Raw genomic sequence first — 15868 nt, 5'->3', positions numbered from 1 at the left:
TCCGCTAACCACATTATCACCTCAGATCATCTTTCTTCAACTTCACTGTAAAACGCGCTTACTTCCATGATGATATTGACGTCTGTAGTGAGGGCCTGCACTCTGTGGAAACTGGCGACGAGTCCAATGGGCAGGAAGCCCTCCTGGTCCATCTTCCTCCGCAGGAAGAAGTCACGCTCCAGGTTGTCCAGGCTGAAGTAGTACTCACTACAGGGGGCAGAGAAACAGGGAAACTAATCAGCCGTTTGTTGCCGATCTTTTCTTTTCAACTGTTCCTGCGTCTAACATGGGAGGCACTAAGACGCAAAGAAAAGACACATGTAAGGGAAATGAAGAGACAGTTAGGATAAATAAGAAACACCCAGTCAGATGACCAGAAAAAAGAATGAAAACAGGAAGAGACCACACTGGACTGCATTAATGAGATAGAAAACATGTAGTAAAAACACTGTAAACGGGCATTGCTTTTTCAAATGTGCCACATTGAATCAAAAACCTTCCAAGGAACCACTAATCAAAACCAGAATATTTGACAGTCTCCATGTAAGCTGATACAGATTTAAACTGAAGGGGGCACTGAGTGCACACAAGGAAACTGTTATGCTCCTTCAGTTAGGTGCCAAAAAACCCACTGTATCACACACAGTGAAGTATCTTCATCTGCCAAACTTTAACTGCAAACCTGTTTGTTAAGGGGCAGAATTTAGGGGAGATGCATATTTTAAATAATGTTATTTGTGTTGTATGTAAAATTAATCTGATTATTATAAACACCAGGGGTAGAACGGTACATGTATTCGTATTGAACCGGTGAAACGGTACAGGCGTCACGGTTCGGTGCATGAATTTACACGGAGAATACACGGTATAAAAATAAATAAAACGTGCGTGCAAATTAATTAATGTAATGTGGAACTACTGTTAGATACGCAGGTTCTGGGGACACCTAATCTGTAGCGCCGCCTTAGCTCTGAAGCTCTGGCGCGCCACCTACGTAGTCGAGCTCCGTCTATGTATGCCGTTTTAGTGAGTCAGAGATAGCTGCATTAAGGACGAGTATGGCGAGTGGTGGCGACCCACAAGAGTTAGAGGACCCGCCGGCCTCTTTAAGATCGCAAGTTTGGGAAAACTTTGGTTTCCCAGTCAGTTACAGTAGTACAGGTGAGAGAGTGGTGGATAAGACTGCTGTTATAGATTAGTGTTACGTTTCCAGCGTCGCGGCTCCGAACCGTAACGTTAGTTGGGACAGATGCCTTGTTCCTAATATAGGCTAACTATATTAGCTTTAGCCAGACAGGGAGCAGCTTTCTGCGGTGAAAATGGCCGGGATATGTCGTGATAACGTCGCATTAATCAGGTTATTTAGTTCATCTTTGCAGAGAACAGAGATGCTGTATTTTTAGTTATAGTTTCATAGCTGATTGTCTTATTTGTTTACAAGTTACAGATGGAGTCTGGAGATGATGTGGGGTACTTATTGTTTACTGTTTACATCTTGTTTACACACTTCAGGCTGTTGCAGCTAGCTCAGGGGAGAGACTGTAGGACACTAGGTGGTACAGCCTGAAACATGCACAATAAAAAAAAAAAAAAAAATTGCCTTCTGCATTTTTGTTTTGCTTCTACCTCCATTGTACCGAACTCGTACCGTAACCATGATGTCTGAACCGAGGTATGAACCGAACCGTGACTTCTGTGTACCGTTCCACCCCTAATACACACGAAAGTAATTGTCACAACTTAATCTGTTATGAGAACAAGCAAGATTTCTCCAACTCTACCATGTACAGTAGCAAGGAGAGCGTATAGTTGCATTTAATTTATTTATTTCAATCAATAAGAATCACAAAACATCTCATCACTGGTGAAAGCAAAACAATCTAGAGCTCAATGCTCTAAAGACAGTGGAGATGGTTGTGGACTTCAGGAAGAACCCAGCCTCTGTGACTCCACAATTAACATTGTGGAGTCTTACCATCTCCCAAGACCTCAAATGGGAGCTGAACATAGCTGCACAGAGGATGTACTTCCTGCGGCAGCTGAAGAAATTCAACCTGCCAAAGACAATGATGGTGCACTTCTACACAGCCATTATTGAGTCCATCCTCACATCCTCCATCACCATCTGGTACGCTGCTAGCACAGCCAAGGACAAGGGCAGACTGCAGCGTGTCATTCGGTCTGCAGAGAAGGTGATTGGCTGCAATCTGCCGCCGCTCCAGGACCTATACGCCACCAGGACTCTGAAGCGTACTGAAAAGATTGTGGCTAACCCCTCCCACCCCGGCAACAAACTCTTTGAGACACTCCCCTCTGGCAGGAGGCTGAGGTCCATTAGGACCAAAACCTCACGTCACAAGGACAGTTTTTTCCCCTCTGCCACTAGCCTTATCAACAAGGCCCGGAAACCACCCTGACTCTCTCCACACCCCACCTCTGGCTCTACATGCCACTGTACTTAATCTGCTCTTTTTATCTTAATTCTTACTCTCTTATTTTTAATACATTCTGTACATATACATATATTTTAATACATATATTTATACTTATATTGTTTGTTCTGTTTAACCTGTTTGTTTAACTTATTTTAGAGACGTGCACCTACAACACCAAAACAAATTCCTTGTATGTGTAAAAAACGTACTTGGCAATAAAGCTTTTCTGATTCTGATTCTCTGATTCTGATCATTGATGGCATTCGACTGCTTATGACCTGCTGAATAGAAAACAGTTTTTTGCTTTCATCATATTTTGGTTTCTTTTCTTGCTCAGATAATGAGACAAAATCTAATATGAACCAGAATCGATCAAGCCTAAACAATAACCACCCCTATAGACCATCTCAAAGGGTTTCTGCAGTGTTCACCAGATTAAAGACCTTTTAAAAAAACCCACAGAATGCAATTTAATACCTTTTTCAGCTTTATACTGGTCAACGAATGATTCACGGTACTACAGAAAAACCCTAATAGAAAAACATTTTATATCTAACATAGAAGAAAAACTAACTATTTAAGACTTTTTAATAAGGCCTTTTTTGAGGTTACTGTTTTTAAGACTTTTCAAGACCTGCAGATACCCTGACCTAAACAGCTTCCTTAACATACTGCAAGCTTGTAGTCAGAACTGTAGTCAGGTAAGAAGACGATCCAAAGATGACCAGTTGGACAAATAGAATCTCATTATTTAATTTGTTTCAAACTCCCACTAGAGGTACTGTCGCTACAGTAGGGTTTGTTCTTTCAGTACGTGGGACAAGGCAATGTGTAACAGTAACCATGTTATTTATTATTTTCTGTTTTGTTTCAATGCTGAGATCAGAGTTGTGAAACGTTCTCTTCATTGAAGTTTATTCAGAGAAGAGACATGAAGATCTCATCATTTCTACAGCATGTCGGCAGATTAGATCTGACTGCAATCCTGCACTAAAGCTAAAGACTTGGATAAAAAGCCACCGCTAGAAAACTCTTGTTTGTGGTACATGTTCAGTGTTTTAGCACTACCTTTGTCTCATTCCTGTAAGAGAGAAGCTAAACTTACATCTGCCTCTTGATGTAGTCCTTCAGCAGGTCCTGGTCGACGGAGTAAAGGTCGTTGCTGCTCATGTTGTCGTAGTAGTAGGTCACCGTGTTGCCAAACTTCTGGGCGTAGGGTCCATCTTTCGTATCGTATGACTTGTAGCCGTAGTGGTAGTCATAGTGGCCTTGACAGGACAGAAGATGGACAGAGAGATTCAGATTAGGTCCTCAAATTCAAACCTCATTTAGTTTCTGAAATGTCAAACTGTCTGTTGAAAATACTACCTAGACTAAAAATACATTTTAGACAACACATTAGAGCAGCTGCTTGGCATTTTCTGACTCCACAGAATCTTTCAATGCGGTTTAGACCATTTATTTTAACAGTTACCCGGTTTCTTATCCTTCACATCCAATTAGTGTTTTCATAATGTCTTTTTCTCCACTAGTGAATCTTGTTCTGCTAAGCCAGCCACAGGTGGTTTGCTTTTTGTAGTTTTCTTTACACTATTGGCATTTGATGGACGGACGAGTCAGAGTTAACATTATGTTGCTTAATTATACCACGTTTTAGTTTAATATAGCTGGGCGCAGTTTCAATATTTAGACTTAAGTTGCAAATAGATAAATTACCCAGATGTATTCAGCCTACACACTGCCAGCGCTGCAAAGCACAGATTTGTCTGATCGTGTGCATAGCTGTTCATACCAGACAAAGCGGTCACAAAGCGATCCTGTATCTAATCCTGCTCCTCTCTACTCGACAGCACGGCTTGCTTTCGCTCTTGCTACTCATGTGTTTTTGTTAGTTATCCAACAACAACCCCCACTCGCTAGACACAGCTGAGAAGTCAAGACTGCTAAAATCACCATAAACCTGAAATGTGTTTTATTTTGTAAAGTATCCAGCTGCGCTGTGGCCTTCCTGTGTTTGATTACCTACTTAGCTTGACAAATTTGCTCGAGGCAGGCGCAGCCACTCCGCGCCTGATTGCAGCCGATGTGGACAGACAGACTGGATCACATGAGCTCCAGTGTGTTTTGGCTGTTAGAGTCCAACCATTCTTTTATTGAAACTTTTCTCTCCATCAAGAAATTATTACCAAAATTTGTTTGAATTCAAAATATGAGAAGTTGTGGGATGTGGGAGAACAGACTTCAGGAGCGAGAGACATAATCAAAACAAAACCGCAATCAAAGTGCTCTTTTAGTATAGAGCAGAATATAAAATGTATACTAAAATATTAGGGCTGTCAAAATAACGCGTTAATTTCGATTAATCTGAGAAAAAATTATGCGTTAAAAAAATTAACGCAGATTAATCCATTCCATATTGACGTTTGCATACAGACGAAAATCTGGTGCCACTGATATGTCTGCGCTTCTCTCTGCTGCTCTGAAACAGACGTTACAGGAAATACAAACCCCGCTGCATGTGACGCTAGTTAACATAATACTCAACAGCAGCTAACGTTAGCCTACCGCTAGCTAGTAGCTGGATTAAACACGGTTAAAATGCTGACAGCTAACACTAAACGGTGTAAAGTGTGTCTGTGTTTTACTGTAGAGGATTCAACCCCGGTATGTAACAATCTGCAGCTGCCGTCGGAGAAACAACACAGCCGGTGCGGTGAGTTCAGGCACCGTTAATAATGTATGCGATTAATTAATCACAGTATGTAATTAGATTACATTTTTTAATCGATTGACAGCCCTATATATATATATATATATATATATATATATATATATATATATATATATATATATATATATATATATATATCTCTCTCTCTCTATCTATCTATCTCAAGTTGTAGGACACCTATCACATGAAATAGGTCTCATGAATGATGCTTGTGGTTCAGTTCTATTTCAGATATAAGAAAAACCTCAAAATATCAAAACATGTCATCGTAAATATGGCATTAAAAACAGATTAGAGAGTGAATGTAGTCAAAAACATGTGTGAGTGTACTCGAGTATGCAGGAACAAACATGCGAGAGCCGAGTAAATACACAAAGACACAAAGTTCATCTGCTCAGCATTAATTCTGACCGTTTCTTCAGTGCTGCTGAAAGTCAACTTGTCCTCAAGTAGACGGGAGGGAAGTAAAACTGGACTTAATAGACGATCACTCGTTTTCTCTCACTTTTCTTCCCTCTTATAAAATTTAAAAAGGAAGCAGTGTTTTCTCTATCTCAGTCTGGGGAGGGGAGTAAAGGAAGGAAGAGGCAGAAAACAGAAAGAGTGAGTGGAAGGAGAGTGAAAGGAGGGGCAGTAAGAAAAAGCGTTGTGTATGAAAAGAGAGTGAACAACAGGGGGGAGAGAGAGGGAGAATCCTGCCAAAACTAACAGGCCTTAGGGGGAACCTGCTTCTCCTGCTGGATCTAACAGGCCTTTTCCTCATTCCAACGCTCACTGGTTTTTATTGCACTTTTTTCTTTTCACTGTAGTCTCTGTGGGGCCAATTTAGGTAACCAACCACCCAGTTTGAGAGCAGAAACACAACCAAAACTACGTTCTGTAAAGATTGGCTGGACACTATTTTCTCAAACATGCTAAATTTTGTTGGCCAAAGTCAAGCTTTTCTACCTTGTAGCAAGAAGAGGATGCAACAGCTAGTCTGGCATCTCTAAATATGACTAAATAACACATTATATCTTGTTTGTTTAATCCAGGCAAGTCACAAAACCCGCCCCTAGTTTGCAAAGAAATACAGTACACTTACATAACTCCCCCTAAAACCACAAGTTGGTGTTCTTACATGTCTTTTGCCATTACAAAGCAGAGGATGGGTCTAATTACCTGTGTGAAAAGCTTTATTTACTAGAACTCTCATAGGGCAAACACACAAGCCACTACCAGCAGTAACTGTCTTGTCCCAAGGTATAAGACGTCTTTTGGTCAGTCTGCTTTCTCTGCAAAAGGGGCTAAAACTCTGGAACGCTTTACCTACTAATTTAAAGCTAGAGACCAATGGCAATGATTTTAACAGAGAACTTAAACAATTGCAAAAATCAGTAGTCACACAAATAACCTACTAGGGCTGCACGATTATGGCCAAAATGATAATCACGATTATTTTGATCAATATATTGATCACGATTAATTATCACGATTATTTGTTGATTTTAACCAAAACAAATTTTATTGTCACATAGGCCAATTATAACTGCTTTCACATCCATATTGTGCTACATTCCTCCTTTGTTGAAGGATACTATGAAGGAGTATGCCATTTCAGCTGTTGTGCGACCGCTTTCGAAACGTGCGCGTTTGCCGTGAAAAGATACAGGCAACGGAATGTTCTGTTCACGTTAACGGCGCATGTTAAAATCTGGTCACCAGTGCCCAGTATCTACCGTACAAAACAGCAACGCGGATTACGGTGCCACTTAAATGTCTGCCTTGTGCTCTGATGCTCCAAAACAAACGTTTGAGGCAACAGAAACATCGCTGCATGTCACGCTAGTAAACACTAATAACACGTTACACAGCAGCTAACGTTAGCCTACCGTTAGCTACAGTAGTAACTGGATTAAACACGGCTAAAATGCTGACAGCTAAACGGTGTAGTGTGACTGTATTTCACCGTAGAGGATTCCAACAGTGGGACGTACAACAGTCTGCTGCTAAAGCTATGAGCTAAAAGACCCAAAGAGAGTGTGGTTTACGGAGCTTTGAAAAAAAACAACAAAAAAAACACACTTTGATACAGAGCGTTCTATGAACGGAATGAAGCATTTTAAATATCGCTCGATCACGTGAATTTGATCGTGGGAAACCAAAATCGTGATTGTGATTAAAATGTTATTAATTTTGCAGCCCTATAACCTACCACTGGGTTATTGTCTGATTATGTTGCCTTTGTGCTATAGCTTATGTATGTAAATAATTCTAAATATATTGTTCCTTTTTTGCTCTTACAAAATGATATATATTTTATCTTTTCCCTTTCACTACTGACATTGCTATTATTACTTTTACTAATAGCACTGTTATTACAATGTTTTATTACTGTTAAAACAATATATTATTGTTTTCTTGTTCGTTATTTAGTTGGGTGTTGAAAATTAGCAAGTGTGCTAAAACACTCAAGCAATGCACCTGGTTCAGCCAATGTAACTGATGTCATACAAAAATCTAATCTAAAAATCAAATGAAAAAAATGTGTGGTGCTTCAGGTGATTAACTCAGTTGTGAAAAGCATGTCGAAAAGTGGCTGTTTATTAGTGCCTTGTCAAGCAACACAACCTATTGATGGTATGCTGAAGTTTCCAAGTTCCAGTGATTTTTTATTAGCTTCAATGCTGAGATCAGAGTTGTGAAAGTTCTCTTCATTAATGTTTAGTCAGAGAAGAGACATGAAGTGCACATCACTTCTACAGCACATCTGCAGGTTAAGTCTGACCCATTCATCTCCAAACGATGTAAGAAAAGTTTATAATAAGTAAATTTTATTGTGTTTAACAAAACCGCCCTTAATCCTGATATTAAGATTGTGCATATATAACCTGCCTTTTTATCATGTTTCATTTTGTATTCACTGTATGTCACTGAATTCTTAATCTTTGAGTATCAATGTCACATTCTTGCATCATTTGCAAGTATTGTTTTAGAAAAAAAAGGAGGCTGATGACCATATAAGTAAACATATTTTGAGGACAGAAAAGTGGTAAATTTGTATTTTTGTTTTATATGCAAGTTGTATTTTACATTTGTTTCTGATGACAATGAGTGTCTATGGGTGAAAAAACCCCACACGTACCTCTCCCGCCTCTGCCTCGTCCCCGACCTCTTCCTCTTCCACGTCCGCGACCTCTGAACCCTCCGCGGAATGGCGCTCCCTCACTCTTCACACTGGACACCTCGTCGTGGTCGTCACGCCACTCCCGCTCGTACTTTTGACTGTGCCAGTCTGCAGGGAAGCAAACAGCCTCTCCGTCAGCACAAACACATCGTCATACTGGACTAGGAGAACAAAACTACTATGAAACGGAGTTCTCTGCAGAATTATTACAGCTTTTAATTAGAAGAAAGTTAAGTTTTAACTTGAAATCTTGGGCTTACCAGCAGATTTAATGTCCTCTTAGACGCCAACACATTTCATTTTCACGGTAAATATAAGAAACCAAGTTATTTATAATGTGTACATTTAAACAGCTGAGCTATTAAAGCAGAAGTAGCAGATCAGTAGGCGCACACAGATCTCTCCACATCCTGTTGCTGACTCATGCACGCCATCTCATCCAGCTAAATGCAGTAAGGCCCGCCAATAGTTTAACAGCTACAGATGCAGAAATACTGACACAACCAGTTCAACAAATTAAAATCTGCTGCTCACATTACACCAGCTGGGTGGGATTTCACTTCAAAGTCATTTTCAGATACTTTTTTGTAACTCTGTGGGCGCCAACATCTACTACCTGTCAGCTGCACTGAGTACCCTGAACAGACTGACCTCTGAGATCGTTCCTGGCGTTGGGAGGCAGACGGGGGTTTTCGTTTTGTCTGCTGTTGTTCCTGGAGGCCGAGCGCTCCCTGGGACCCTCGGACTTCACTTCGATCATCAGGGGAACCCACTTCTGCTTATTTCCTGTTTGTAACGACAGGGAGAGGCAACACAGTTAGAAAACATTTTGTCATTTAGGCCCTGATACAGCTTTAAATTCAGAGGTGTCTGCAGGAATCATCTAAATATTTCCATTAAAATGTTCTTTATCATAATCAGACGTTTTTATTGTCCTTCAAAACCAAATTGTTTTGAAAAATATGTCAGGAGGGTAAGGGGAACTTTTATTAAAAATGTAGTTTATTTTTATTTTCTGCCTAAAATGCATTAAACTTTGAATACTTTGATATTTTTTCCTTTAGACTACCCCCACTATGGACCTTATCATTTACACAGTTGACTATAGTTGATCTACTACTGGATGAAATTGACATTTTACTCCATTTTCTTTGGAAAACATTCTTTATTTCTCCTTTTTTCTTTACAATACTAAGAACAGCACCTACATTTACGGAGTAATGATCTGTGTATCTGTCTGTTTAATTGATGACACCCACCTTTTAAAGCAGCCAAAGAACCCACTTTATAAAAAAACTTAACTAAGTTGAAGACTTTTGAAAGCCTTAAGACATTTAAAAAGCCATTATTATTAATTGATAAACTGTTGGGGACCTGCAAATGCCCCGTGTATAAATATAAGATGTGTAATGCTATCAATGCTTATTCAAACATTCATTGAACTTTCATTCATTGTCAATGGGACAGTCTCACAAGTAGAAAACAAATGCTTACTGTTGGATTAAATAATGATAATAAATATGTCAAACCTTTCGTATCACTACTTATGTAGAAGTAAAGGAACCCACTTTGCCTTCAGGATACAGCCACCAGTAGATTCAAAATTCCCAGATGTCCAGTTTTACCAGTTTTACCAGGAAGATGGATTTTCGGGATACAATAGCACCTTTGTATACTGGAGGGTTAGCTGCTTTTCATAACTTTCACTATGACGAATTGCGATCATTACTGCTGAGTCTTTTATTGGTGAAACAGCATAAAGTCTGCTGCAGTACCTCAGCTGGCCAACAGAGTGCATCAGTGAACTGCTGTTTAAAACATTTGTCTGCAGGGGTGTTTGCGTGGATGTGTGAGTATGTGACAAATAATAGACGCAATGGTCGAAAGGAAATGCAATGACAGCCAGTTTTAACTGACGTGGCCCTGTGTCTATCTGCTGGCTGCGTAGGTAAGGGAGGGAGGGAGGTAGGGTAGGAGGGAGAGAATAAAGGGGAAAAGAAGAAGAATATAGACCTGCAGATTACACTGTGGCTACTGAGTCACAGTAGCCAAAACATAAAATACTGCTGGAACAACATCAAAACAAGCTCACAACACTTTATACAGTAGCATCTTTTGACAGCAGCAATGTGGGAAATCAGTTTAAGGGACAGCAAGATGACTGACCAAAATTTTAGACCAACAGCCCGTTGTTGATTGATTGTGCGATTAATCAAGCTTAGACCCCCCTTAAAGTGAACGTCAAACAACAGCCCAGGGGTGACCAATTTAGGGCTTAAATCTGGCTTAATATGCCCAGCATGAGTGTTTAATTGATTTTCTTCTTCCTCTTTTTTTGCATTAATGCTGAGATCAGAGTTGTGAAAGTTCTCTTCATTGATGTTAAGTCAGAGAAGAGACATGAAGTGCTCATCACTTCTACAGCACATCTGCAGGTTAGATCTGACCGATACATCATTAGGTGATGCAAGCTTTTATTGTTTTAAATAAAACAGACTTGATATTATATAGGTTTATGCTTATGCACATGATCTACACATAGCCTAACTGAACTGGTAAAAGGGTTCCCTGGGGTGAAATCCTCACCATTGCCTCCCTCCCCCCCACAAACAAACAATTTTTGACATGTTGCGATGTTCAGAAAACATGGCTGGCTGGTGTAGTTTAAACCTTTTATTGGGGCCAAAATTGCAACCAGCCATCACAAACTTCTCAAGTCATCTGTTGTTGGATCACATTTTAAAAAGGAAACTGTATTTGACTTCAAGTGTAAAATACCTTGCACTTTAAAAACTGACTAAGAACGTTTCATTACATTACATTATAATTTGATTATTACAATAAGGAATGTTAATTTCAACTGTCATGGAAACACTTTAACGAGATATACTTTGCACTAGCATTATAGTCACATCTTAAAAGTAAACATCCATTAAAAAAGAAACAAAAATAAAAGGCCAGTTTTGGTTCTCTAGTAGGGACACATGATGTCCACTCTCCCCGTTATTGTTGATGATCAGCACCGTTGAATTTTGAGACAACCGTAAATTAGGAAATTTTGTGATTTGGGGGAGTAATGGGGTAAAATAATAAAACATTGTATGTTTAAGCACAGGATTAAAGCGGTTTGTGTCCATACAAACATATTGACTATCCTGCCCTCACCTCATCCTTTATAGCCACGTTTCTCAACAGTAAATCATCTGTTGAGTGTTTGATGGTTATTTTTTCCTTTTAAATGTAACTGCCTAGAAACAATCAGAAAATAGTCCTCTCATTCACAGTACTGCAGCGCCGTCTCTCTCTCGGTTCGCCCAAGCTCAACACACGTCTGCACGTCTTTTTGAGTTGGAATGTCAACAGCAAAGCCTTACTTTAATTTCAATGATATCAAACATAACCTAAATCAATGCTAGAGTACTTCCTTGTTTTATGAATGAAGTGGTAAACAAGCTGAAGCAGCAGTGCTGTGTGTGTTTGACCAATCAGCTATGTTCATTCCTGCAAACCCCACCCCCGAAAGTACTACTGGTCCATAAAAACTCAACACTAAGTCTCTACTTTCTGGTTGATGCAGATTCTTACAACTTAAGGGTTATAAACTGGCTCGAGTAGGGTGCCAGTGTTAGTTAACCTGAAGTGCCAGATGGTTTGTTACACAGAACCATCTGAAAAGCAGTCATCAGAAACAGTTTGGTAAAGGGCAGGCACTTTCAAAAAAATACCTTGCAGGTGACTAGATGAACCATCTGTCTATCATGCCCGCCATTTTTGTTTTAAACTAACAGTGGCGGCCGTCACATGCACCTTAACCACGTCCGTAGCTGCCAGTAGCGCCTCACCAGAATTGATTCGGTAAGCTGGTAGTTCAGACACAAACATTACTTGAAGCCTGACAAGATGGATTTTTGGGTAATATGTAGGTTTGGATACAGTTTACATTTTTATCAATTAATTATTCATTTATTACACTGCACTGTAACTTTTATTCTTGTATTTGTATCTTATTCTATTTTTTTATTTTCTCTCTCTTTCATGGCTGTTTTAATTGCTCTTTATTGTTTTATGTAACGCTTTTTTTAAATTGCCTTGCTGCTGAAATGTGCTTTAGAAATAAAGTTGCCTTGCCCGACAACCTCCAGCCTGCCGGTCTGTCACCAGGGCACAGAAAATCCTGTTGTGCCTGTCTCAGAGGAAGTGTCACGGCACCGCGACTGCTTTCGGCTTGCCATTATATTACATTGCAGCGAACGCTGTCTGCGTGGAGCTTTGAAAAGTGTAACCATACTTGCGACTGCTTTATCTTCATTGCCGTCACCGTGACTTGAACAAGGTGCAGAGGAGATGTACAGTGTGGCAAAAAAGTATTTAGTTTGCCACCAATTGTGCAAGTTCCCCCAGTTAAAAAGATGAGAGAGGCCTGTAATTTTCGTCATAGGTACACTTCAACTATGAGAGACAAAATGAGAAAATAAATCCAGAAAAATCACATTGTAGGATTTTTAATGAATTTATTAGCAAATTATGGTTGAAAATAAGTATTTGGTCAATAACAAAAGTTCATCTCAATACTTTGTTATATACCCTTTGTTGGCAATGACAGAGGTCAAACGTTTTCTGTAAGTCTTCACAAGGTTTTCACACACAGTTGCTGGTATTTTGACCCATTCCTCCATGCAGATCTCCCCTAGAGCAGTGATGTTTTGGGGCTGTCGCTGGGCAACACGGACTTTCAACTTCCTCCAAAGATTTTCTATGGGGTTGAGATCTGGAGACTGGCTAGGCCACTCCAGGACCTTGAAATGCTTCTTACGAAGCCATTCCTTCGTTGCCCGGGCGGTGTGTTTGGGATCATTGTCATGCTGAAAGACGCAGCCACGTTTCATCTTCAATGCCCTTGCTGATGGAAGGAGGTTTTCACTCAAAATCTCACGATACATGGCCCCATTCATCCTTTCCTTTACACGGATCTGTCGTCCTGGTCCCTTTGCAGAAAAACAGCCCCAAAGCACGATTGTTTCCATCCCCATGCTTCACAGTAGGTATGGTGTTCTTTGGATACAACTCAGCATTCTTTCCCCTCCAAACACGACGAGTTGAGTTTTTACCAAAAAGTTCTATTTTGGTTTCATCTGACCATATGACATTCTCCCAATCCTCTTCTGGATCATCCAAATGCTCTCTAGCAAACTCCAGACGGGCCTGGACATGTACTGGCTTAAGAAGGGGGACACATCTGGCACTGCAGGATTTGAGTCCCTGGCGGCGTAGTGTGTTACTGATGGTAGCCTTTGTTACTTTGGTCCCAGCTCTCTGCAGGTCATTCACTAGGTCCCCCCCATGTGGTTCAGGGATTTTTGCTCACCGTTCATTTTAACCCCACGGGGTGAGATCTTGCGTGGAGCCCCAGATCGAGGGAGATTATTAGTGGTCTTGCATATCTTCCATTTTCTTATAATTTCTCCCACAGTTGATTTCTTCACACCAAGCTGCTTACCTATTGCAGATTCAGTCTTCCCAGCCTGGTGCAGGTCTACAATTTTGTTTCTGGTGTCCTTTAACAGCTCTTTGGTCTTGGCCATAGTGGAGTTTGGAGTGTGACTATTTGAGGTTGTGGACAGGTGTCTTTTATACTGATAAGTTCAAACAGGTGCCATTAATACAGGTAAGTAGTAGAGTGGAGGACAGAGGAGCCTCTTAAAGAAGAAGTTACAGGTCTGTGAGAGCCAGAAATCTTGCTTGTTTGTAGGTGACCAAATACTTATTTTCCCGAGGAATTTGCAAATAAATTCATTAAAAATCCTACAATGTGATTTTCTGGATTTTTTTTCTCATTTTGTCTCTCATAGTTGAAGTGTACCTATGATGAAAATTACAGGCCTCTCATCTTTTTAAGTGGGAGAACTTGCACAATTGGTGGCTGACTAAATACTTTTTCGCCCCACTGTAGTTTCGCTCCGTCTGCTGGGTTGTCGGAGCTGAGCCCCTCTCTCTGTCAAACATGCAGAGACGACAGCGAAGCTCGCACTTACAGGCTCTCAGGTACCGAAATATGGCACAGATTGATTAAACGTGAATCGGTCCTTGGGAGTACCGACGTAATTCGGTCGGTACCCTAAAACTTACTGAGTAGGGCTGAAACAATAACTCGAATAATTCGATTACAAAAAATCCTTGAAGCAAAATTCTTTGCCTCGAAGCTTCGTTAAATCAACGTAATTAAGGTTGTACGGTTCACTGTGTTTCCGCACGGAGGATTATTACTAGCGCACAACACGTTTTTCCACGCTTCTGTGGACACAAAGATTACCCAGATTACAAATGAAGGAAGACGAAAATAGCGAGGGTCTAAGAGAAGAGACAGGCGAGAGAAAACGACAGAAAGTTTGGGATCATTTTAAGCTGCAAACATGCTGCTACATCATCTCTGTAGAAAACATTTAGTGTACTCATCCATTCCACGGAGCGAACCCGACACAAGGTAGCTAACTAATGTCTGCTGCTCTCATCCACCGCGCTGTTTTACACAACTAGCCTACAGCATGCTACTCTGCAAATAGCGATGTTTTCCCCACAAGCTAAAACGAACGCTGTCGGTTTGTAGTCTGTTTATTAGTTTGCTACTAATCTTTGGAAACTTAGCTGCTGCCAGAGACAAACCAGCTCCTCCCCCCAGCATGGCCACTTAATATTCATGTGAATGACGTCATCATGCTGGTGATGTCTGCATTCTTTCTCCTCACTGTGTATTAGGCTTCTAAAAATGTGTCCCCCAGAACAGTGTAGTTGAACAGCCCTGCTGTAAGCTTTGTCCGTCTTTTCTATATATACACAAGAGACAGGTTTCCTTTTTTTTTTTTTTTTTAGTAAACAGCAATAATAAATATTTACTATAGCTGTCTACTAAGTATTTCTTACTAAGTATTTCTTATCCGATTACTCGATTAATCAATGGAATTATCGGTAGAATACTCGATTACTAAAATAATCGATAGCTGCAGCCCTAATACTGAGCTTGGTACCCAGCCCTAGTGATGCAACGTTTTGAATCTCGCGTGATGTCATGCTATATGCAAGAATCCAGCTGCAGTGCAAGTGTTGTTACCTCGATCAAAAATTTTGTGACATCTCAAACAAAGGGTACTTAGGTTCAGCTGCATGCGAGTTAACATGACTACAGTTACCACGGTAACTACTGTTGGATGTTAACATGCTGCAGATGCTAACCTTAGCACATGCCACTGTTTAGTAGTCATTCCTTGCTTGGTAAAAATAGCACGCCAATATGCCAGTCCTCTGATCCATATTCACCTTTTTTCTTCGGTCCGTTCTTCTGGGAGTCGTCATCGCCATTCTTCTCCTCTCCGGAGTCGTCCGACTTGGCCTTCAGGTTCTCTTTGCTCTCCTCGTTGCTCTCCCTCTTCTCCTTGGACTCCTTCTTGACGGTCGTCTTCTTAGGAGCCTGAAGAGGAAACATTTAAGAAAGGGTTGTAGAAACAGTTCGGTCCATCAAAAGAGGATTGAAGACCTATTTAA

The 15868-nt window shown here is 40.5% G+C and overlaps 1 protein-coding gene across 2 annotated transcripts in view; it reads right to left on the bottom strand.

Moving 5' to 3' along the window:
• Positions 1–15868, bottom strand: part of larp1 (La ribonucleoprotein 1, translational regulator) — a 62385-nt gene that overhangs the window by 10394 nt on the left and 36123 nt on the right. For both annotated transcript variants that reach the window (XM_078265320.1, XM_078265321.1), the window contains 5 exons: positions 15644–15794; positions 8984–9118; positions 8291–8440; positions 3541–3703; positions 63–207 (listed from right to left, as the gene is read on the bottom strand). In XM_078265320.1, the coding sequence (XP_078121446.1) occupies positions 63–207; positions 3541–3703; positions 8291–8440; positions 8984–9118; positions 15644–15794 (744 nt within the window). The remainder of the gene's footprint in view (positions 1–62; positions 208–3540; positions 3704–8290; positions 8441–8983; positions 9119–15643; positions 15795–15868) is intronic.

This window comes from Sander vitreus, chromosome 13 (assembly GCF_031162955.1).
Source record: "Sander vitreus isolate 19-12246 chromosome 13, sanVit1, whole genome shotgun sequence".
Lineage (NCBI taxonomy): Eukaryota > Metazoa > Chordata > Actinopteri > Perciformes > Percidae > Sander > Sander vitreus.
Note: the sequence above shows the minus strand (reverse complement) of the source record. Positions and strands in the feature narration are given on the sequence as shown.